At 50.0% G+C, this 20,542-nt stretch overlaps 8 protein-coding genes across 8 annotated transcripts; 3 read left to right on the top strand and 5 right to left on the bottom strand.

Annotated features, from left to right (window-relative positions):
• Positions 1–540: 540 nt before the first annotated feature.
• Positions 541–1,389, bottom strand: AUEXF2481DRAFT_263455 (uncharacterized protein). The gene has a single exon (XM_013487526.1). It carries the CDS (start codon positions 1,187–1,189, stop codon positions 731–733), a length of 459 nt encoding a protein of 152 aa, XP_013342980.1. The 5' UTR covers positions 1,190–1,389; the 3' UTR covers positions 541–730.
• AUEXF2481DRAFT_30239 (polysaccharide lyase family 3 protein) lies at positions 1,188–2,021 on the top strand (the record flags this gene model as incomplete). Its single annotated transcript, XM_013487354.1, has 3 exons — positions 1,188–1,389; positions 1,455–1,717; positions 1,779–2,021. The coding sequence occupies 3 exons, from the start codon at positions 1,188–1,190 to the stop codon at positions 2,019–2,021; spliced, it is 708 nt and encodes a 235-aa protein (XP_013342808.1).
• Positions 2,022–2,400: 379 nt separating this feature from the next.
• Positions 2,401–4,875, bottom strand: AUEXF2481DRAFT_108900 (glycoside hydrolase family 95 protein). The gene has a single exon (XM_013487525.1). The coding sequence runs from the start codon at positions 4,807–4,809 to the stop codon at positions 2,452–2,454; it is 2,358 nt and encodes a 785-aa protein (XP_013342979.1). The 5' UTR covers positions 4,810–4,875; the 3' UTR covers positions 2,401–2,451.
• A 708-nt stretch (positions 4,876–5,583) lies between these two features.
• Positions 5,584–7,315, top strand: AUEXF2481DRAFT_66516 (uncharacterized protein; the record flags this gene model as incomplete). The annotated part of the gene is made up of 3 exons (XM_013487493.1): positions 5,584–6,047; positions 6,099–6,674; positions 6,727–7,315. 3 exons carry the CDS (start codon positions 5,584–5,586, stop codon positions 7,313–7,315), a joined length of 1,629 nt encoding a protein of 542 aa, XP_013342947.1.
• A 143-nt stretch (positions 7,316–7,458) lies between these two features.
• Positions 7,459–7,908, bottom strand: AUEXF2481DRAFT_30236 (uncharacterized protein; the record flags this gene model as incomplete). The annotated part of the gene is made up of 1 exon (XM_013487353.1): positions 7,459–7,908. One exon carries the CDS (start codon positions 7,906–7,908, stop codon positions 7,459–7,461), a length of 450 nt encoding a protein of 149 aa, XP_013342807.1.
• A 2,861-nt stretch (positions 7,909–10,769) lies between these two features.
• AUEXF2481DRAFT_5749 (uncharacterized protein) lies at positions 10,770–13,664 on the bottom strand (the record flags this gene model as incomplete). The annotated part of the gene is made up of 1 exon (XM_013487281.1): positions 10,770–13,664. The coding sequence occupies one exon, from the start codon at positions 13,662–13,664 to the stop codon at positions 10,770–10,772; it is 2,895 nt and encodes a 964-aa protein (XP_013342735.1).
• Positions 13,665–15,941: 2,277 nt separating this feature from the next.
• Positions 15,942–18,035, bottom strand: AUEXF2481DRAFT_66424 (uncharacterized protein; the record flags this gene model as incomplete). The annotated part of the gene is made up of 2 exons (XM_013487487.1): positions 15,942–16,178; positions 16,245–18,035. 2 exons carry the CDS (start codon positions 18,033–18,035, stop codon positions 15,942–15,944), a joined length of 2,028 nt encoding a protein of 675 aa, XP_013342941.1.
• Positions 18,036–18,381: 346 nt separating this feature from the next.
• On the top strand, positions 18,382–20,287 carry AUEXF2481DRAFT_66370 (uncharacterized protein; the record flags this gene model as incomplete). The annotated part of the gene is made up of 2 exons (XM_013487479.1): positions 18,382–18,708; positions 18,797–20,287. 2 exons carry the CDS (start codon positions 18,382–18,384, stop codon positions 20,285–20,287), a joined length of 1,818 nt encoding a protein of 605 aa, XP_013342933.1.
• Positions 20,288–20,542: the final 255 nt, after the last annotated feature.

Here is a 20,542-nt window from a genome sequence, read left to right as displayed (position 1 = left end):
CGAGGAGACCCTCGCACGAATTACTTGGTCGTCCTTGCACCAATCGTAACGACCATTAGATGGTCAGGTCAACTCCTGCCCTCTCCAATGCACTGTTGGTGTGCTCTCCATCGAGTCGAAACACTTTCGGTGTCACAGGAGCGTTCTGCTCGTCAGCTTCCAGCCCGCGGCAGTCAGGGCTGTAAATGGCTCCAATCCGTGGAGAAAGCAAAGGCGAAGATAGGCGACAAGGATTTCAAGAATCGTTGCACGTCTCCCGCTTCTTGCTTTAGTGTTGAGGTGCGGCTCACTGACAGTCCGATGCTGAGGCTCTCCGCTATATCGCCTTGAACCTTCTTCGCCAGCCCCATCACATCGCTTGACACACAAAACCAATGCTCTACCTTGGCATAGCAATCCGGACACAGCTCTCGAAACACTCGAGACCTCGACTCGCAGACTTGTCGCTCGCACTCGCTTGTTCGATGTAGGTCGTCTTTTCCGAACCTAGGTCTTTTCCCGCGGTAGATACGCCAGCCAGGTACGTTCTCGCTTCATTAGCGACTTCACCAATCTATGTCTTTACTCAGGTAGTCTGAAGTTGTGTTCACCACCAGTTGTTGCAAGACGAAGCCGAAGCATTTTTTATGGACAAGCACTCTGCAAAAAGTCCTTGGCAGTGGCAGTGCAACAAAGTATCACCAGCAAATAAGACTTGGCTCACCATGCACCCCGAGACTTGAAACACTCCTTATGCTTGGCTAATCAGTTCTTCCTCCTTTGACAGCTGAATGCATGAACCCAGCATGACAGGGCTGGACAGCTCCATGGCAGATAGCCCTATGTAAGTGTTGTTGGTGCACCTACCTTGAAACGCGCCCCTCCGTACCAGAACCACATCTAGCATGCTTGGCTCATCTATAGCGAGCGAAAATACTAGGCCTTCGGCTGAATAAACCTTGACGAGCGCTCGCCGGATGTAACGCCTTTCTGCTTGGCTGCAATATGCTGGGAGGATGTGATCGTTTCTCACAAGCGAAGCGATATTGACGGACCATGTGCGGGTCATACAGGAAGGAGGTAAAGCTGTTTTAGAAGCGTCGCGAGACGGTGATGGACATATAAAGGGCTGTTGAAGTCTTCCAGAGAACAAATCATTCAACAACAGTCTCTCATTTCTCTTCCTTTCTACATCACATTCTCCCATCATGGTTGCTGGTATCAAGTTCCTGCTCGCGGCTCTCTTGCCTGTCGCTTTTGCCTGCAATGGCTACACTGGTGGTGTTCCCAAGGCTGTTGGCACCAAGACCAACAGCAAGGTGATCACTGTCAAGGCCGGTCAGACTTTCGACGGCAAGTGGAACCGTTACGATCGCGGCGCTGGCGCCTGTAGCGGTCAGACCGAGGGAGGTAAGCAACACCACAGATTCATATCCACAGACATCACAGCATACTGACCCTCTTCTGCTGTACAGGTAAGGCCGACGCCGTTTTCCTGCTCGAGGCCGGTGCCACCTTGAAGAATGTCATTATCGGCAAGAACCAAGCCGAAGGTGTCCACTGCGATGGCCACTGCACCCTCGAGTACGTTTGGTTCGAAGACGTCTGCGAGGACGCCATCAGCATCAAGAACGACAAAGCCGGCTCTCAATCCTGGATCATCGGCGGTGGTGCCTACCACGCCTCCGACAAGGTCGTCCAGCACAATGGCTGCGGAACTGTCAACATCATCAACTACGTAAGCACTTCCTTGCTACCAATTTCCCCCTTGAGCCTCTCTTTCTGACATATTTCCACAGTATGTCGAAGACTACGGCAAACTCTACCGCAGCTGTGGTAACTGCAAGTCCCAATGCAAGCGCAACGTTTACATCGAGGGTGTTACTGCCAAGAACGGTGATCTGCTCGTTGGCATCAACTCCAACTATGGCGATACTGCTACTATCAAGAACACTTGCTCGGATGCAAAGACCAAGTGTCAGATGTTCAAGGGTTGTGCTGGTGGATGCGAGCCTGCTAAGGCTGGACTTTGCTCCGGTTAGATGGCTTTGAGAATGCGATGGGAAGTGGCTGATAGTGGGAGAGAGAGGGAAGGGCGGCTTGTTGATGTCTATTTCATTCTTGATCGCTCCTGCCTTGTGCGAAGGCGTGTTTTGTTTTTGAATATAACTCTCGTGGGCTTGTTGGACTGTGTCTGATCACTGTGGCCTCCAAACACATCATCTCTTTGTCTTATCGTGCAGTTTATATGTTCGATCTCCCTATTGATGTCAGGGGAAAGAGGACGTAAGATGCAAGATGAGAGTATATAATCTAGTCTCTGCCTATGTCTCTCCTTCACAAGTTGCAATCAAAAGTTCGCTGTGATAATGCATAAAGATATTCGTTGGAGCACATCCATGGAGGAAGGCGAGAATACATCGGTTACAGTCAAAAAACAAGGCTGAGACGGGCAGCTGTAAATATCATAACTTAACATAGATGGGGTCCCAATCCCTCAAAAGCAACAATCCTGCCATCAGGAAATACAACCACTCCTTTCCTGCTTTCTCTCTCTTCTGCCTTTAGGTCTGTCTCTGCTCCAGCCGCCGGGTTGTCATCATCTTTCTCGGCAGCATCTCGCACTTCCACTTTCCCATCTACCTGGCCGTGTCTCCACTTGAAGCTAACATTCCAACCACCTCTGCATCTAATACCGCGAGCCTCTCCTTCCGTTCCAAAGGCTTCTGGCCAAGCAGGTAATATTCCCAACACCCGCTGGCCTTGTCCAGTAATCTCGAAGCTTTGCACCAAGCACTCCACAATCGCAGCCGCAGCACCAAGATTGCCATCAATCTGGAAAGGCGGATGTGAAGAAAACAGATTCGGCAATGTTGAAGTCTTCAATAATGCTGAGAAGTTCTCGGCCACTTTATCAGGGAGTCGAAAGCGAGAGAATAAGCAAAGGAGGTGGGCACGCGACCATGAGGTATGTCCACCTCCATTTGCAAGTCTGATCTCGAGACTGCGAAGGGCGGCACGGGCTAGTATAGGTGAAGCGTCCAAGTCTATACAGGTGAAAGGATAAACACCGAGAAGCTGAGACAAGTGTCGATGACCTGGCTCAACATCTTTGTGATTCGCGATACCCCACTCCTGTAATCTGCCTGTTTTCTTGCAGATCGAGGGCGGAGGCAGCGAGAGCATCGTGCGACCGACCTCTCGGAGGAGATGTGGCTTTATAGCTAGAGTCTTGCAAACGTTGAGGTAGTCTTCGAAGAGCGAGGAGATGATTGTCAGATCTGCCATACTCCCTCTGCAGAAAACCCCCTTCTCTTCTGTTTGCTCGTCGTAAAATGTGTTCTCGGGAGATAGGGAAGGATTGGTGACTTTATAATCTTTACCGTTGGGGAAGCTTTCTGTGACTAGCCAGTCGAGGCAGAATTCAACCGCACCCTCTAACACAGGAAAGTTGGTTCGAAGCGTGGGGACAGACTGAGTGAATAGGTAGTGTTCCCAGATGAATGAACAAAGCCATGCACCTCCTAATGGCCAAAGTGTTGCTGGCATCCATTTCTCACAAGGTGAGCAGTCTGCCCACAGGTCTGTGTTGTTGTGACAGCACCACCCTCGAGCTCCATACATTTCTTTGGCCACCCTTTCACCATTTTCTGGCAGAGCGAGACGATGGAGAAGCGAAAAGAGCGGTTGCATACAAGGCTTCAATGAAAGTGGAAGGCAGCCCCAATAGTTCATCTGTAGATTAATGTTCAGAGTGAACTTGCTGCCCCAGGCCGGGTGGAAGGAAGGGTTCCAAAGGCCTTGAAGATTGGCAGGCAAATCTAGAGTCTGGTCTGGGTTATTGCTTGGGCAACTTGATGATAGAAGAAGATAGCGTGAGTAGTTCGTGTACAAAGCTACGAGAGCCGGTGTTGTGCCTTTCTGAATTCTCTGGTCTGTTGGCAATTCATCTTCAGAAGTCAAGGGCCCTAGTTCGAGAGATGTCTGGTTGTAGAATGTCTGATAGTATTGGATATGGTAGTCCCAAATCTTATCTGCTCCGCGCTCTAGAGCGGCTGAAACATCTTGTTGGGCGACTTCTTTGAAGTCGGCGTGGCGAAAAGTCGTTCTGGCGGCAATCACGATCAATGTTTCTTTGGCATTGACAATCAACGAGCCACCTTGTGTTACTACTGTCCCTTCCTTGTCTGTGTTGACGCCAAGAGTGCAACAAGCTCTGACACTTTGATAGCCACCAGGTGTGGCAAGCATCACAATTCGCTTGTTTGTCGTCTCAACAGAGTCTAGATATTCATGGCTTTCAAACTCAATATCGCTGAGTCTTGTCAGCCTGACAGTGAATTCCATCTTCCCAGAGCTTCGAACGCTTATGGCAATGACTTGGTCAATTGCGCTTGCGAGCATCTCAATTTCCACCTTGGAATCACCCTCATTGTATTCCGTCTTGTGGACAGCAGTCTCCAAATCAAGCTGTCTGCGATAATTCGTCACTGTATCGGCTTTATGGCCAAAATCAATCTTTACACTGCCCAAAGGCTCATAGTGTCTTTGACAACTCGGAGTCGCACAGAAAGCTCGATCAACCAACTTCTCTGCTTCAGTATGTCGGCCCTCTCTGACAAGCTCCCTTAGTTTCGGAAGATTTCTCAACGCGTCTTTCGGCACACGATCCTGAGGTCCGCCATACCAGACTGAATCTTCGTTCAAGCAGAGCAATTCGGTCCCAGTACGTCCGTGGATCATACAACCAAGTCTGCCATTTCCAATAGGTAAAGCTTCGTTCCACTCGCTAGCCGGTTTGTCGTACCAGAGTTTCGATGATACCGCCATGGTTCGTTGACCTGTCTTCGTTTGACCAAATGGTGTGTAGTTCCAAGAGACATGTTTCGGTGTACATTGTCGCGTGAGTAGTGAGGTTTGAGAAAGCGTGAGGGGTAAAAGGAGGCTTGCATGGACTGATGTGGTGTGGTTAGCGAAGACTGCGGGGTCCCCATGGCACGCTCGAACGCGGGGTCGGGGTCTCACAATCCTACGGAGAAACTGGGAGCAAAAATCGCTGCATGTCTGTCCAGGATATGCACCAAGTGGATGGAAATTCTTGCATTCACGCGAAAGCAGATGGGTGTGAGACTGGAGCATGATCTGCAGTCCAGATCTGACTTCCGGGTCATCCTTCCGCCGACTATACATTCAGGCTATTCACAAGCGAGAAGTACATGCATACCTCGTACAAAACGTCTGATTGAGTAGCGCAAGCACGTTCGTTGGCCACAACTGCATGGAGAATCATTATACCGGTTTGTCAGCCCTCTTTTGCCTGTTTCTGCTCCGAACTGACATCAGGTAGACTCGACGCAGCTTTCCCATAGATCCTGGACTAGCTAGACCTAACCCTATTCTGGGCAGCCACGAGATGTGTCGTCTGACCGATGGTATAGAGCAGGACCGTCCTCGGTATAGGGCAAGGTGGAGACTAGAGCCGAGGGCGGGATCGACAGATGGGTACGGAGAAAGATAAGATGACTCCTCGTTCCAGTCGCGATATAGATCTAGTCTCTATCCTTGTGTCACCTCTAGCCCAACACTAAGATCCATTGTAGCATCATGGCCAACGCAGGAGAGGAAGCTCACGAGCTCGAAAATATCGACAAACTCAAACAAGCTACTCAACACACCGAAGAAGTGGTCATTACCCGCCTGACAGAAGAAGATGTCCACAAACTGTCCAGAGAGTCCCTGACCCTCAAATCCAAAGCAGGATGGCGGCTTGCAATGATCCTCTTTGTTCAAGGCTGTAATCAAGCTGGTTATGGTGTTGATTGGGCCGTCATTGGTGGTATCAATGCCCTTCCTGCTCTGCATACCTACTTTGGCTTTGGTTATAGTGGTAGCACGATTGGTGTCATCAACGCACTCATGACCATTGGCACTGTTTGCGGTGCTCCTTTCTTGGGTCTTGCTGATGTTATCGGACGACGTGGTGTCAATTTCGCTGGCAATGTTATCGTCATTTTCGCTGCGCTGTTGCAGGCCTGGGCGAAGAACACCGAGATGTTCATGGCTGGAAGGTGAGTGAGCCGAACATATGAAGTTTGATATCTTACTAACCTCTCGGCAAGGTTCTTCATGGGTTTTGGAACTGCTCTCATGAGCTCCAGTCAGTACATGGCCGAGATATCGCCGATCCATCTTCGTGGCAGACTGGTCGGTGTCTTCGGTGCCTGCTTCCAAGTGGGTTCTCTCGGAATGACTGGTGCGATGATTGGTCTCACGACACTAGATGGTAACTATTCATGGCGTATTCCGTTGCTTCTCCAAGCTGGTCTCGCCTTGGTCGTTTGCTCGACTATCTACTTCCTGACGCCAGAAAGTCCTCGCTACCTTGTCAAAGTAGGCAAGAGAGACGCCGCAAAGCATGTCGTGGCCAAATATCACACTACGAGCGGCGATCTCGACGAACCACTCGTCAATGTTGTGATCAGTCAGATTGATGAGTCCCTGGAGAACGAGAAAGCTCTGACCGGAGCCTGGTGGGACTACCGTGTCTTTTTCACCAAGCCGGTCAGGTTCCGCATGCTGGTTTTGACACTATACTCCGTCTTCCAGCAATGGAACGGGGGTGGCATCATCACTTACTATCTGACTCCCGCTCTCTTCATGGTCGGCATCAAGAAGCCAATGGAACAACTCGGGATGTGAGTCTGACACAAGCACATCTAGCAAACATGTTTACTGACAAATATTCAGTCAACTCGGTTCAACAGCCATATATTTTGTCTTTACACTCTTCGGCTCCTACATCATCGACAAGTTCCGCCGTCGAACTCTCATCTTCGCCGGTCTTATCAGCATCATCGTCCTACAAACAGCTACAACAATCACCTCTTGGCAATACAGTGTCAATCCCACCCACGCAGCAGCCGGTCTCACCATCTTCTGGGTCTACAGTTTCCAAGTCTGCTCCGCAACCTTCATCGCCACAATGCACAATCTATATCCCGTTGAGATTCTCTCCCTCGCACTCAGAGCTCGCGGTATGGGTGTCTATTCATTCATCCAAGGTGCTGCGGGTAGTGTTCAGAATTATGGCATTGCTGTTGGCATTGACAAGTTGGGCTATAGGATCTGGGCTGTGTATGTGGTGTACAATACACTCCAGCTCATCGCTTCGTACTTTGTCTTTCCGGAGACCTATGGTTTGAGTTTGGAGGAGATTGATGTTGTGTTTGAGACACCGGGAGTCAATCCTGTGAAGATCAGTCTGGATATTCAGAAGGCTAAGAAACAGAGAGCTGTACTTGAGGAAGAGGTAGGCGGGTTGAGTGAGAAGGTTTGATAATCTATGGGTTACTTTCATGTTTCACTTGTCTGTGTTTCGTTGTTAGGACTTTAGATGTATAGCACATCGACGACTTCATGATACCATTGAGACGACGGAGTCCTAAAGTACCAATCTCTCTCGGCGTGAAATCATCATCACTATTCCTCCTCGATTTCCAGCTTCACAGTAACCTCATTCTTACGTCCGTCCACATAGTATTCGTGGCTCTCGCCTGGTCCCGCAGCGATAGGATCGCACGGAAGAGATTTTCCATGGCGTGTGCGACAGAAGTATGACCGAGCTCTACTTCTGACTGCTGGAAGAAGCTCTGATAAATTTCCTGGAGGAAGTTCTTCGTTGATGTAGTCGGGGTGATGGTGTATGAACAATGCAGCAAATAACGATGTCAGATGCTCATCGTGGTGGGAGCCCTCGTCGTAGAAGATGAACGCATCAAAAAGCCCTGCATGGGTATCGTGACCGTCTCTCAGGTCTTTGCGGCTCTTGTAGGAGTGTAACAGGCAGTCGTTGAGATCTCTTTGGAGATCATTACTGAAGATACCACGACCGACCATCTCACTATAAACCTCACAGAGGATATGATACATCTCTGTCTCCTCAATCCCAGCATCAACAACAGCTTGTGATGTGTTGCGACTGTGAATCCAAAGAGCGAGAAATCGGACAAATTTGCCTTTGGAAATCCCTTACCGAGGAAGAGATGTACACGGTCTTTTCACCCTCTTCCAACGACGATGAAGGTAACATTGCGACTTTGGAAATGTGGTGGGTTTTTTTTATTGCCTTTTCTCTTTACTGGTCTGATTTTTCATCTTGATCCGTTCGAGGGGAATTCTGCAAAGATGGGAAAACGTTCGTTCTTTTGCTCGTGTCTGATTGTCTCTGCTCTGTCAGACGTTCTGAATTTATACCCTTGATGCTATCATGGTCAAGATTATGTCTCGCTCCTATTGAGACTAAACACATGTTCACTCAAAGACACAACCGCGAGATCTGTCTCTTTGCGATGGTCAGTGGATTGAGTCAAACGGGAGTCAAACCTGTGGCAGATATGCTTTGTCCATAAATTCGACATGGAAGACTGCGGCTAAAGATTTTTTTACAAAAGTTTGAGACCAGTGCAAGTGATATGAGTGAACTTGTTCCGGAATTTAGCTTGCGATGCCTTGTTTTCTGGAAGACGATATAGCTGCATCTTCGTCTCTTAGTCAAGATTCTTTACTCTTCTTCACACCAACACTCACGGAACCCGTGCAAGTCCAACGACTGCATGAAAGAGATCTTGACGACTCGCGACAAACTGACTAACCTAGCCATATCTACACTTATCTACATCTACATGCCCACAAGCCCGTAAATACACAAACCTAACACTACCCCCTAACTAAAGTCGTTCTAGTCCTACTACAATTAGTATCTACACTTTTCCTCCATTTACCGAACAACTCTACCCTACACCTTTTCTTCTCCTTTCATCACCACTATCATATTCGTCACTATCACCTTCACATCTTTCCAGCTGATGCGCTGGCATCACTTCTGCTAACCACGTTAATCTCTCCCTGATCTTTCGCTTTGCCCCTAAGATTAAAGATGTGGCCTTGGGTATTCAGTCGTAGGTGCTATGTTTCTATGTCTTTCTTCATTCCATCGTCGTAAGAATCTCCAGGGCGAGTTCTGCCACGCGTCTTCGATGGTGAATTTTAGAGATAGATTTTTTGAAGGGGGGCAGGACAGAGCAGAGGTATATCAAAGCCGTTGCATCCTTATTGCAGTCTGTCAAGACAAGACTTTTCGAATTCTTGGGATAAAGTCGAAGGATGACCGAGTTTAGAGATGTATGGTTGAATCTCTTCCAAGGCCGATTGGTCAAGATGAGGTTTTGGAGATTGAGTAATGTATTAATCCAGCCGACCAAATCAGTGCTTGCTTCTTCTTCTTCTTTCTTCAAGTCTGTAAAAGCTTCTTCATTTGCCAGTGCGATTCCGATCTTGAGGTTCTCGAGTTTTGGAAAGTGAGTCGCATCTACGGGGGAGAGATTGATGTGATCAACTTAAATTCTTTCAACGATCAATTTAGTCAAGAAAGTCTTGCTCGCACAAACGGCATCCATGACGTCTTCAAAAAAAAAAGACTAGTCACCAGATCCGGTGCTTTTGTTGTCCCAAGCCGGTGCTTTGATATGGGTGATATGATCGACGGGGTCTTGACCAGTAAAGCGTAGTAGATCAGAGCGTCCGAGAACCAAAACCCTTTAGAATCTAGGCCATGCGTGTATTTCTATTTGATCGACGCTCAGTGTAGACAACAATCTTGTGAGTTGATCCCAAAAACCATGATCCCGTACAAGCTCAACAGCTACATTATTCGCTTCCTCCACAGGCGATGTAGGACCATTTCAAAACGGCAATTCACCTTCCATCACCATTCGCGGGGAGTATTTGCGAGGATTGTTACGACATTCTCCTCCAAGACCATTGTATTGATAGACAGAGGAGCAGATATAAAGTTTTCGTATCTGCGGGCTTATCCTGGTATTCTCTGACATTTGCCGTAAAGCCTCTAGCGCCTTTTTTGTGGGCAGGAGATGGAGACTTGAAAAGTATCGTTGTGCAAAGATGCTGGATAATGTGGTATTCATATGTCTATTCGTACTACGTAGATGCAAGAGCTCTATATCTGAGAGGAATGTCGCTCTTAGGAGGGCAGTCTCTGGCGGTGGGTCCATTAGAGAAAGCGCGTCTTTCTTTTGACACGAGTGAGTGATGCCCATGATGTGATCGCGGAGTGATTGAATTGCTGGGTGTGGAGAGCAGTCAAAGCAGAAGGAAGGAAGCTTAATCAGCAAGGCGGAGTAGGCAATTTTTACATATCCTTGAGTAATGTGATTGACCAGCTTATCTATTACAGAGATTAAGATAGGACAGTCGTAAGGAAGGATTCGAAGACCCCTCGCACGGTGGTCCCCCATTAATGTCCAGTTTAATTGGTACATTCGCCCCTTCCATATCCGATCTGGAAATGACAGTCTTCTCTGAGATGAGAATCTAGTGACTAGTACTCGGACACTTGCTTACTTCATATACAACTAGATCAGACAACGACAATCGCATATTTCGAGTTGGGTATGGAAAAAGCAACACTATAGCTAAAGCAAAAGCATCGCAATGCAAAAGTCTACTGAAAAAAACAGATGCAAGCAATACAGCCAAGAAGAAGATGATGACAAGAGGATACATGTATCGCATGCAGGAAACAAAATGTCTGACGCAAAAGAGAAACACGACACTTTCTTTTGTTATACCCAAAAGAAAGAAAAAAGACGAAAAAAGAGAGAGGCACAAGAAAGGAAAAGCACAAACACACAAGAGAATCCTTTCATCCTCGTCCTTCGTCCCAAAAGTCCATCCGGCACTCGATACTTGTACTCCAGAATCAGAAAAATCTCCTAGTTCTGTCCAATATCCACCCAACTGATATCACTAGCCTGAGTCTTTCTAGATGCTCCATTCTTATGGTCCATTCTCTCCTTGATCTGTCTCTCGGCTTCGAGTCGTTGTCTAAACGCCTCTTCGCGATCCCGTTGTGTCAAAGCTCCAGTCGCAGAAGGCCAGATAGTAGCACCAGAATCTCTGTTTTCGTCAGGGTTTTGAATACCCAGGCCGGCTTGTGGTGGCTTGGGGGCTTCACGATCGGGAGTGAAGCGGAGGGCGGCGAGGGTACCAGGATGGAGGGCGCCAAGTTTGCGAGCAGCCCCAGCGTAGGCGGCGCTGGGAGCAGGTCGGTCGTGCATGGCGCGCGTGCCACTGCCGGGGAAGAAGCCTCCACCACTGTTGCCACGAGCTGCAGGGCCAGGAATGGCGACTGCGGCTGGTGGACTTAAAGCGCGACCTAGAGCATCGGAGAATCCGAAGCCAGTCATGCGACTATCGCGATCTACGTCTGCAGTGTACGTACTCGATGGAGGTCGGGGGAAGGCAGAGGCGGAAACAGCGGGGGATGGGGGAATGTGGACTTCGTTTACAGCAGGTGAGTTCGGTGCTTTCCTGTTGACGGCTTGAGCAGTGTTGGTCGCATGTGCTGTCGCGATTGTGCCAGCACCATCAACAGGTGTCCACTCGTCATGTTGTGAGAAGAATTGTGATGAGGCTACGCTGCTCGAAGAGTGACGTCTGGAAGATGCAAAAGACTCGCGAGCTTCGCCAAGATAACCTTGACTTTCCAGACTCTGACCAGTGTGGAAGTCGGCGCGCTGACCTGCAACCATGTCGAAGCTCTGTCCTCTAGCAGAAAAGTCCTCGACACTGTGGCTGAAGCTAGGTCTACCCATACCCACAGCTGACAAACGGTGGTGATGTGCGTCAGCAGGATGTAAGTGTCCCTTAGGCTCTACATCGAGCGGTGCCACCATGGCAGAAGGATTACGAGACGGAGTGTAGTCGGACACACTCAAATTTGGCGATGCAGTGAGCGATGCACTAAGGTTTGGTGAATGTTGTGCAGCAGGGTCGTATGCGCCATGGTCACTTCCGCCTGCAAAGTATCTCGACCAGCCTGAACTGCGTTTCGTCTGCATATCCTCCTCTCTTTGTTGATTTTGCACAACTCTGAGTGACGACATTTGAGGTGGAGGAGCACGGGTGACAGCTGATCGCGGCGTTTGACTGTTCATCGACTCCATCTCCATGGGATCATCGAAGCTCTGCGGGCTTGTAGGTGATCGCACAAGCTTGGCAGTACTTTCGAAGCTGCCCTTCTCGCCATTGCTTCTATTGTGTCCATTTCCATACTTGCCAGAAATGATGGCCAGTGAGCTTGAGGAGTCATTGGTTTGGTGACCAAACGCGTTCTTAGGAGGTTGCAAGTCGGCGTACGGGTTGTTGCTGCTATTCACAGGGGTCTTCTCAGAAGCACCGTACTTGCTGAAACGTTGGCTGAAACGGTCAGCTCCAAGCTTACCAGCAAGAATGGCGAAGGAGCTTCGAGGGTCGTATGAACCCATCACGGGTTTGGGCAATTGCGGAGGAGCCTCGCTCACACCGCCACCAGCCTCCTTCATGAACGATGCGCCTCTATCCTGGAAGCTCATTCTATCAGACTTCTCACCACTGCTGCTGAAGGCCTTTAGCTGCTTTTGCTTGCGACGTCTGACAAGTAGTAAAGCAATCACGAGCAAAGCTGCAAGACCAAACAGAAGACCTAATGTGATTCCAAGCACTTTACGAGTATGAGCGCCTGAGTCGTAATGACTTTTTGATGCTGCGGCTGAGGACGTTGCAGAAGCTTGTGTACTTGTTGAGGTGGGGAGAGAAGTTGAACTTGATGCGGATGTCGTCGTCAAGGGAACCTGGCTGTCGCCGAACAGAACCTCGTTGCTGACCCACGAGTTGCTGGTCTGGTTGAAGACGTTGACAGGATTGTCGTCGTTACCTCCACTGATCACAGCAAGAGTGCCTTGGTCATTTTGCGCAACGGAATAATCCGATCTCTTCACTGATGGAGCTGAACTGCTGTTGTATGTCGGCCAGTCATCCAATGTCAAGTCGCGCTTGCGTTTCCTCGACGAAGATGTGCTGGATGAATCGCCGATAGTTTGACCAGTGCTGGCAGGCTGACCGTCGGCATCCAACAACACAAGCTGTGTGACCTTGTTGGGAGAAGCAGTGGCATCATAAACCGTGAGAACTTTGCTACCGTCAGTACCAGTAACAAGAGCGCCTTTTGCACCATCAGGCAACGCTGATGTAAGGTTAGTTTCCAACCTAGTCCAACTGCTGCTCTTGCTGAAAGACCAGATGCCAGTGTTGCTTTTAGAACCACCCAGCAGGACTGCAGAACTTTCGTCCCAAGGTAACAAGATAGGGTTGGACACAGTCGGTGCTTTTGATGTGAATGACTCGATGTTGAAAGGCTTCTCGGTCGAGATGACGAAAGTCTGAGATGAAAGCTCAACACCGGTCCTTGACCCGGCATAGACAAGAATGGAAGAAGAGTCGCTCAAGTATGCAACGCCGTGGTTCGTACGTCCCATCATATCTTGTGTAGGTAGTTCAATAGTCTCCCAAGTCTTGTTTGAGAATATATAACGCTGTAGACCTCCGTATGATGAGTCGTCGGATGTGCCGCCGACCACGTATAGTGCGGCTTGTGATTCGTCTCCATTCGGTACTGCGCGGAGACATGTGTGACCAGTCACTGCTTTTCCCATTTCTATCGAGGTCCATGTGCCATTCTCAGCGAGCGGTAGAGCCTGGAATGAGTCTGGTGACAAGACGTATAACGTGTTATTGTCAATGACAGAGCAGTGGCCTGAGAGAGCCTTCTCGGGTAGCGGAGCGGCCATATTGAAGAGTATTATGATATTAATGGAAAAGGTGTATTATTTCTGGAGTCGAGTGTGTCGCGAATGAACGAAGGGTGATTGAGACTGGAGATTGCTGGACTAATCACAAGAACATCATGCGGCGTATAACGAGCGTGGTGTATGGTCTGTCGTATCCAGATAACGAGCGTAAAGGTTTGCGTGTGACGAAAAGAGCGACGTGTCGAAGGAGTGCGAGTTCCAGGAAAAGGGGAAGCAGCAACAACAGCGACGTTTGAAGGTTGGCAGAATCGAATCAACGAGAAAAGCGATAGAAGGCAACAGTCGTCAAGACTTCAATCCAAGGACCAGGGACTTTCTCCAAACAGGGCGACAACACAAACAAGAGTTGGGTGTGAGTGTAAGAGGAGAGAGGTTGTGATTGTTCGTCTTGTCAAAACACGACAGGGGCGCTTGAGGCTGATGATAGATGTAACGGTCCGCGGGTCTGATCGTTGTTAGGATAACGGTCACCGATTTAAGCTGCGAATCGAAGGGTGAAGTTATGATGATGCCGTGTTGATTGATCCCGTAGTGGAAGAGCAATTATGGTGGTGAAGAGATAGTCGGGGCTGTATGCTGACAAGTCGGAACAGGAGACAGGCAGCGACACGCACAAGGACGAAAAGACGAAAAGAACCAATGGCCAAGGCAGAGACCAGAAAGGAAAGACAGGCACACGCTTCTGCCAGAGGAAGGGGAGGGAGAGCTTCGGTGGCCGTTGGTTGGCCGTTTGTCGCGCGAAAGCAGGACGTACGAGGGAGACGAAAGACAGGAGGTCGTCCAAGAGTCAGACTCAGACTTGCACAAGCCTCATCCCGCGACCCTTCCAAGCTCTGCCAAATCGCATTAATCCGCTAAAAGACACATGAGCACCTACCACCGCCCATATCACCCCAATACTGCTTCTATTTTCTGCCTCGCCCTTCCGGTACAAGGAGAGGTGAGCAGCGCTGCTGACGAGAGTTTGGAAATCCACTCCACTTTCGAAACCCCCGACTCGCACATGGTCCAGAACTCTAAAACCCAGTACGCTATTCCGATCTTTCACTTCCACACCCACCACTCTTCTTTCCAAACAACGCTCCGGCTTTTCGGCTTTTCAGCTTCCCTCTCATCATCACGCATGACTCCCAATGCACAGGGCCGCAGAATAAAGGCCACCTTGAGCAGGCCCTGAAATGCATCGTAGATCCCGTTCGCTTCCCCCTTCGCGAGGAGAAGGACGAAAAGTGCCCAAAGCTTTTTCCTTGGCTAAAGCTGCCCAACGGACACCTTTCCCCTTTTGCACTTGTGAAACGCTGGAGTGATGGTGGACGGACCCTGACCTCTTTTATTCCACAAACCACAACTCTGGCGCCCGATGGACTGAGGAAAGGGTAAATTATCACAGTCACATGTGCTGAGATATAGCTGAATTCTTGTTCTCTCTTCGAATAGAGATGGAGTTGTAGACGCTTGTATCTTTGTCTCTTTGATTCACTGAATGCTTTTTGAAGTGTCCATCAAGCCCTGCATTGAAAACCCCATCATGTCAGACCCCAACTTCCATTTCTCTCCATCGCCAGAACTTCCCACCTTCTATCCATACCTCCCATTTACCTCTATTTCCGCCCTCGCTGTGCTCGTTTTTCTGGTACACCAAAACATCTCCGGTTACACATCCGTCGCAAAGGCTTTAGAAATAGCCTAGTAGCCCGTGCTGTCTTAAGGTCCCGCCACAATTGGCAGATCTGCTGTACCACACACAAGCCGTGAGTACGTGCACGATAAAAACGTGGATTAACCCTCGGACCTGGCTCTTCCTTTTCTCTGTCAGCAAACAACACAAGTGATCTTTGTCGCGAGTCGTGGGATGGCGAGAATGGGTTACTTGAGTCAAGGAAAGATGGGTAGATCATCATGTGAGAGAATGCGGAGGAGTGGAAAAGGGCAAAAATGCACGGTGATTCGAACGCGAGTATGGGAGTCGGTTGGTTGGGAAGAGTTTCGTCTTGATTTGTTGGAAGAAAGTTCTGGCTATACAAGAGGCTTGGATTGTAAGCGATCTGTTTCGACACTGCGCATGTTGCGCTGATGTGGGAGGTGCAGGTATGCCCTACCACCATCGCTTCCCCGGATATATTGACATGATGCCACAACTTCTTCGCCCAGCTGAGCTTCGTCTAAAGTGTGACGACGTGTTGTACAAGATGTACCCCGAAAATACTGAGATCGATAATGCCATGCCATGCTTTTGCCCTGATCTTCTTATCCACTTCAACCACTCGCTTGCTCCTTTTTCCAAGCCTGTGCCATTTGCAACAACTTTGACATCTTGGCAGCACTCTCGTCGTCTGCCGGGAAGACGTAATCCATGTACTCCTCGAACTCGTTCTCGGCCAACTTTCTCCTCTTCTTGACACGACGCGGCATTTGTTTCTCCACTTTTTCGAGATCCGAGGCGTTGCCGTGTGTGGTTTCGAAGGACTTCCATGCATTGAGTAAAGCGACACGCTGAGAGATGTTAGTATTTGCTCGTGTGATGGTAAGCAAAAGGCAATGGTGGGGGTTTATACATACCTCTTCTTTGAGATCTTTTTGCTTCATGTCTTCGTACGCACGTTGGAAGACCTTGCGAGCGCGCAACTTTGCATTCTCGGAAATCGGTCTCTCTTCCTCTTCGTCTTCGTCTGCTTCTTCCTCGTCTGGATCCGGCACGTTGATTTCAAAGTGTGCGTAGCTGATCCATACTTTGACGTGGCCTGTCTTTTCCAGCAGGCGCTCGTATAAAGCTCGTGTTCTGTCCCATTCTCCCTCTTCTTCTTCAAAGTCGATGTAAGCTTTCCAGAGTAGTTCTGGCATGTCGAGGGAGGGTTGGTCGACTGCCAATTCGAAGATGGCGCGTGTGCGTTCGAGGTCTTCGAGTCCTCGTTCTAGTTCGGCGAATTTGATCCATGCTTGACAGTTTGCTGGGTTCCATTCAATGTGCTTTTCGTACAGTGTACGGCAGCGCATGAATTCGAAAAGCTTGAGTTCGAGCTCAATGTAGCCGCGGAAGAGCTTGTCTTTGGGACACATTCCTATTGCCATACCCAACGACTTACGAGCGGCTGACAATTGCATCTGTCTGATCTCAAATTGTGCCTTTAGTAGCCAGAACTTTGCGAATGTGAAGTTCTTGTGAGGGATGAGCTTCTGACACTCGGCATACACCTGTCGGGCACGGTCGACATCTTTGTTCTCCATCTCTTCCCATAGTGCATAGAAGATCCAGATGTATATGTATCGTCTCCAGTGTCGCTTCTCTTGAGTCGGCGGTACTTGGGCAATAGCACGTTCGTATACATCTCTTGTACGCTCGGCATCGCCCAAGGATTCTTCCAGCCTTGCGTAGTCGATCCACGCATCGTAGTTCTTTGAGTTTTCCTTGACCTGCTCTTCATATTGTACTCGTCGCTTGGACAAGACAACATCCTCGACACCCTCTTGGTCGCCGTACTGCTTCTCGAAAGTGGTGTAGTGCTTGTGAAGGTTGGCGGATTGTGATCTGGGCATGCGATCCAAAGCATATTTGTAGATGGCTCTTGCACGCTCGTACTCTTTCAGCTTAGCCTCGTATTTGGCATAAGCGATGAAGAGCTTCTCATCCATAAAGTCCTCTCCCATAGTCTCGATAGCCATGCCAAAGACCTCTCTCACGTGGTCGCTCGTGCCACTCTCTTCCTCAAAACGCGCCCATTTGATCCAGTTCTTTGATTCGGGGTGGACGATTGTGAATCTCTCAAAGATTGAGCGGGCACGGTCGAACTCTCCATATCTCTTCTCCATCTTGATGTATGCGCCCCAAGCATCCTCACTAGGCTCCCAGCTCATCCATCTCTCAAAGACTTGACGGGTACCGGGGATGTTGCCGAGAGTCTCCTCCATGTAGACATACTTGTACCAGATTTTGTCGATTCTCGGCAAGATGGTGACGGCTCTGTCCAGCAAATTACGAGCATGGTTGATGTTCCTCGTCTTCATCTCGGCCTCAATGTAGCGCAGCCACAAGGGAACATTCGTAGGTTCGACGTCGAGAGCGCGTTCGAAGACACTCCTGGCACGGCGGTACTCCTTCTGTTCGAGTTCCCAGGCGGCATAGCGCATCCAGTTGCCCATGTTAAGGCGGTTTCGTCGGACATAGTCTTCAAACTCCTTGCGCTTGCGGCCTTGGTGCTCGTGCAGTTCTTCCAAGTCGGCAAAGCGTTGGGTAGGGGCCTGGAGGCCGGGTTCCTGGCGGTCGACGGCCTCGCGCAAGAGCTGTTCGGCACTGATCTGAATGGGTGCAGCAGCCTTGTTCTTGACCCTCGGAGGGCCACGCGACGACTCCATGATGGCGGACAGAGCGAGATGATTTGTTGGAGGACGGGGTGATGGGGTCGAGGTAGAAACAAAGGCGCGACAGGTCGGCCTGTAGTGGGTTGCGACAAGGCAGATTGGATGGTCGAGATGGTTCAAGTTGGCGGCTCGATGCTTCAAGGAACAAGGAATTTGCCGGCGCGTCACTTTGCATGTGAAGCTGCGACAGACTTACAACATCAACACGACAACTGACACACGCAAACATCAACACTTGCGCACAAAAGAGAGGCGCCTTCGACCAAACCTACCGCATATACCGACATTTGGTTACCGCGACTTCTACCACTTCCATCAGCCGGCACAACAAAACTCCACCATGGCGTCCATCGCCGACGAGCTCTTGAACGACTTCGAGTCGGACGGCGACGAGGAGAACCAGGAGGCCCTTGAAGGCGACATTGTCACACACTCGGTCCTACGACCATCAGATCCTAGCGATGCTCACGGCAATGGCGGCATGGAGCTGGACGGCGACGAGGAAGAGTCAGATGGCGAAGAGGGAGACACTGCGCCAAACAGCAAGATCCAAGAGACAGAAACAGAAGAGGAAGCAAAAGCGCGGGTTGAAAAGATGGATCTTGCTGCTGTAGGAGATGTGCGCAGTGTCGCCAACTTGATGAAGACGCTACAACCAGTACTCGAGGTAAGCCGACTCCCTGATGCCCCAAACTAGACGTAAACATGATTCACATCCTTTGAACATAGCCCTGACCACGGCCTCTTGCTTGCAGAAAATCGCCCACTACCAGAGCCTGCCATCCGACCAACAAACAAAGAACATTGGCTCCATCGAGGACAACCCCGAGTACAAGCTCCTGACCGAGTCCAATACCCTGTCCACCTCGATCGATGGTGAGGTCATTCTGGTCCACAAGTTCATCCGCGATCACTACTCGACACGCTTCCCCGAGCTCGAAAGACTGGTCCAGAACCCGCTCGACTACGCAAAGACGGTTGCCATCATTGGAAATGGCCCTATGGAGGACGTCAAGAGCTTGTCAAACTCGACAGACAACCCCGTCGGCCAGTCACTGCGTCAAGTCTTGGACGGCCCCACTATGATGGTTGTCACGGTCGAAGCCACAACCACAAGAGGTACCCCTCTAGATGATTCTGAGCTTTCTAACGTCAGACGTGCTTGCGACATGATCCTCCAGCTTGACAAGGCTAAGAGAACACTCACCGAATACGTGCAATCCCGCATGAATGTCTTCGCTCCTAACCTCACAGTCCTCATCGGCTCCCTAACAGCCGCTCAACTCATCAACTTCGCCGGCGGCATAGCAGGCCTCGCAAAAACACCCTCCTGCAACATCCCCCCACTAGGCTCCAAGAAGCAAACCCAAACCGGTTTCGCAACAAACGTCGGTGTCCGTCACCAAGGCTTCCTCTACAACTCCCCTTTGGTCCGCGAAGTTCCCAGCGACCTAAAAAAACAAGCCATGCGCATCGTCTCTGCCAAAGTCGTCCTAGCAGCCCGCATGGATCGCGTCCACGCCTCACCAAACGGCGCAGATGGAGAAGTTTTGAAGGAACAATGCATAAACCGCCTCGACAAACTCGTAGAACCCGCACCGAACCGAGGTGCCCGCGCCCTCCCCGCCCCTGACGATAAACCGTCCCGTAAACGTGGTGGCCGTAGAGCACGCAAAGCCAAAGAAGCAACGGCAATGACAGATCTGAGGAAAGCACAAAACCGCATGGCTTTCGGAAAGGAAGAGGCAGAAATCGGCTATGGCACTGGAGATGGCACGACAGGCTTGGGCATGATCGGTGCCGCGCAAACAGGATCCATCCGCACACAGCAAATCGATCAACGCACCCGAGCCAAACTGTCAAAGAAAAACCCGGGCTGGGGTGGCGCCACACCTGCTCCCTCTGGCCTGGCGTCAACCTTCCACGGCGGCTTTGGCTCTGGCACAGCATCTGTATTACGCTCCTCCGGTCTGCGCACCTCTGGCGTGGGTATGGGATCCGGAACCTCGAGTATTGCATTTACACCCGTTCAAGGCTTGGAACTTGTAGATCCAAAGGTTCGGGATGAGATGAATAGGAAGAGAAAGGCTGATGAGGATCGCTGGTTTAAAGGGGGCACTTTTACACAGATTGGGGGTGCTGGGACTGAGAAACCTGGATTTGGGGCTGCAGGGGGTAATGGTGGGTTCAAGGTTCCTGCGTTGCCGCCGATGGGGAAGAAGAGAGATACGGGTGCTGATAAGTGAATGGGAGGGGACGGAGAAAAAGCACTTGTATCTTTGCTGCGAATGGTTGGAGGATGGCATTTTTTTTTTGGCTGGATTGGTGTTTGATATCGTCAATCATCCATCGCTTTGGTCTACGGACTCTACCTTTATCATGTCCGATCGTACTTTTCTCTCTCTCATACATGTACACGTCCCGTGACAATAATGCTTCTAGTCTTCTAACAGCTTTCTATCAGCCACCGTCTCCAACACTCTATACCACACCCCCCCCCC

This window comes from Aureobasidium subglaciale (assembly GCF_000721755.1).
Source record: "Aureobasidium subglaciale EXF-2481 unplaced genomic scaffold scaffold_13, whole genome shotgun sequence".
NCBI lineage: Eukaryota > Fungi > Ascomycota > Dothideomycetes > Dothideales > Saccotheciaceae > Aureobasidium > Aureobasidium subglaciale.
Note: the sequence above shows the minus strand (reverse complement) of the source record. Positions and strands in the feature narration are given on the sequence as shown.

Bases quoted from the DNA above. Each gene is read 5' to 3' on its own strand.
- AUEXF2481DRAFT_263455 (XM_013487526.1), bottom strand. From the start codon at position 1,189: ATGATGGGAGAATGTGATGTAGAAAGGAAGAGAAATGAGAGACTGTTG.
- AUEXF2481DRAFT_108900 (XM_013487525.1), bottom strand. From the start codon at position 4,809: ATGGCGGTATCATCGAAACTCTGGTACGACAAACCGGCTAGCGAGTGG.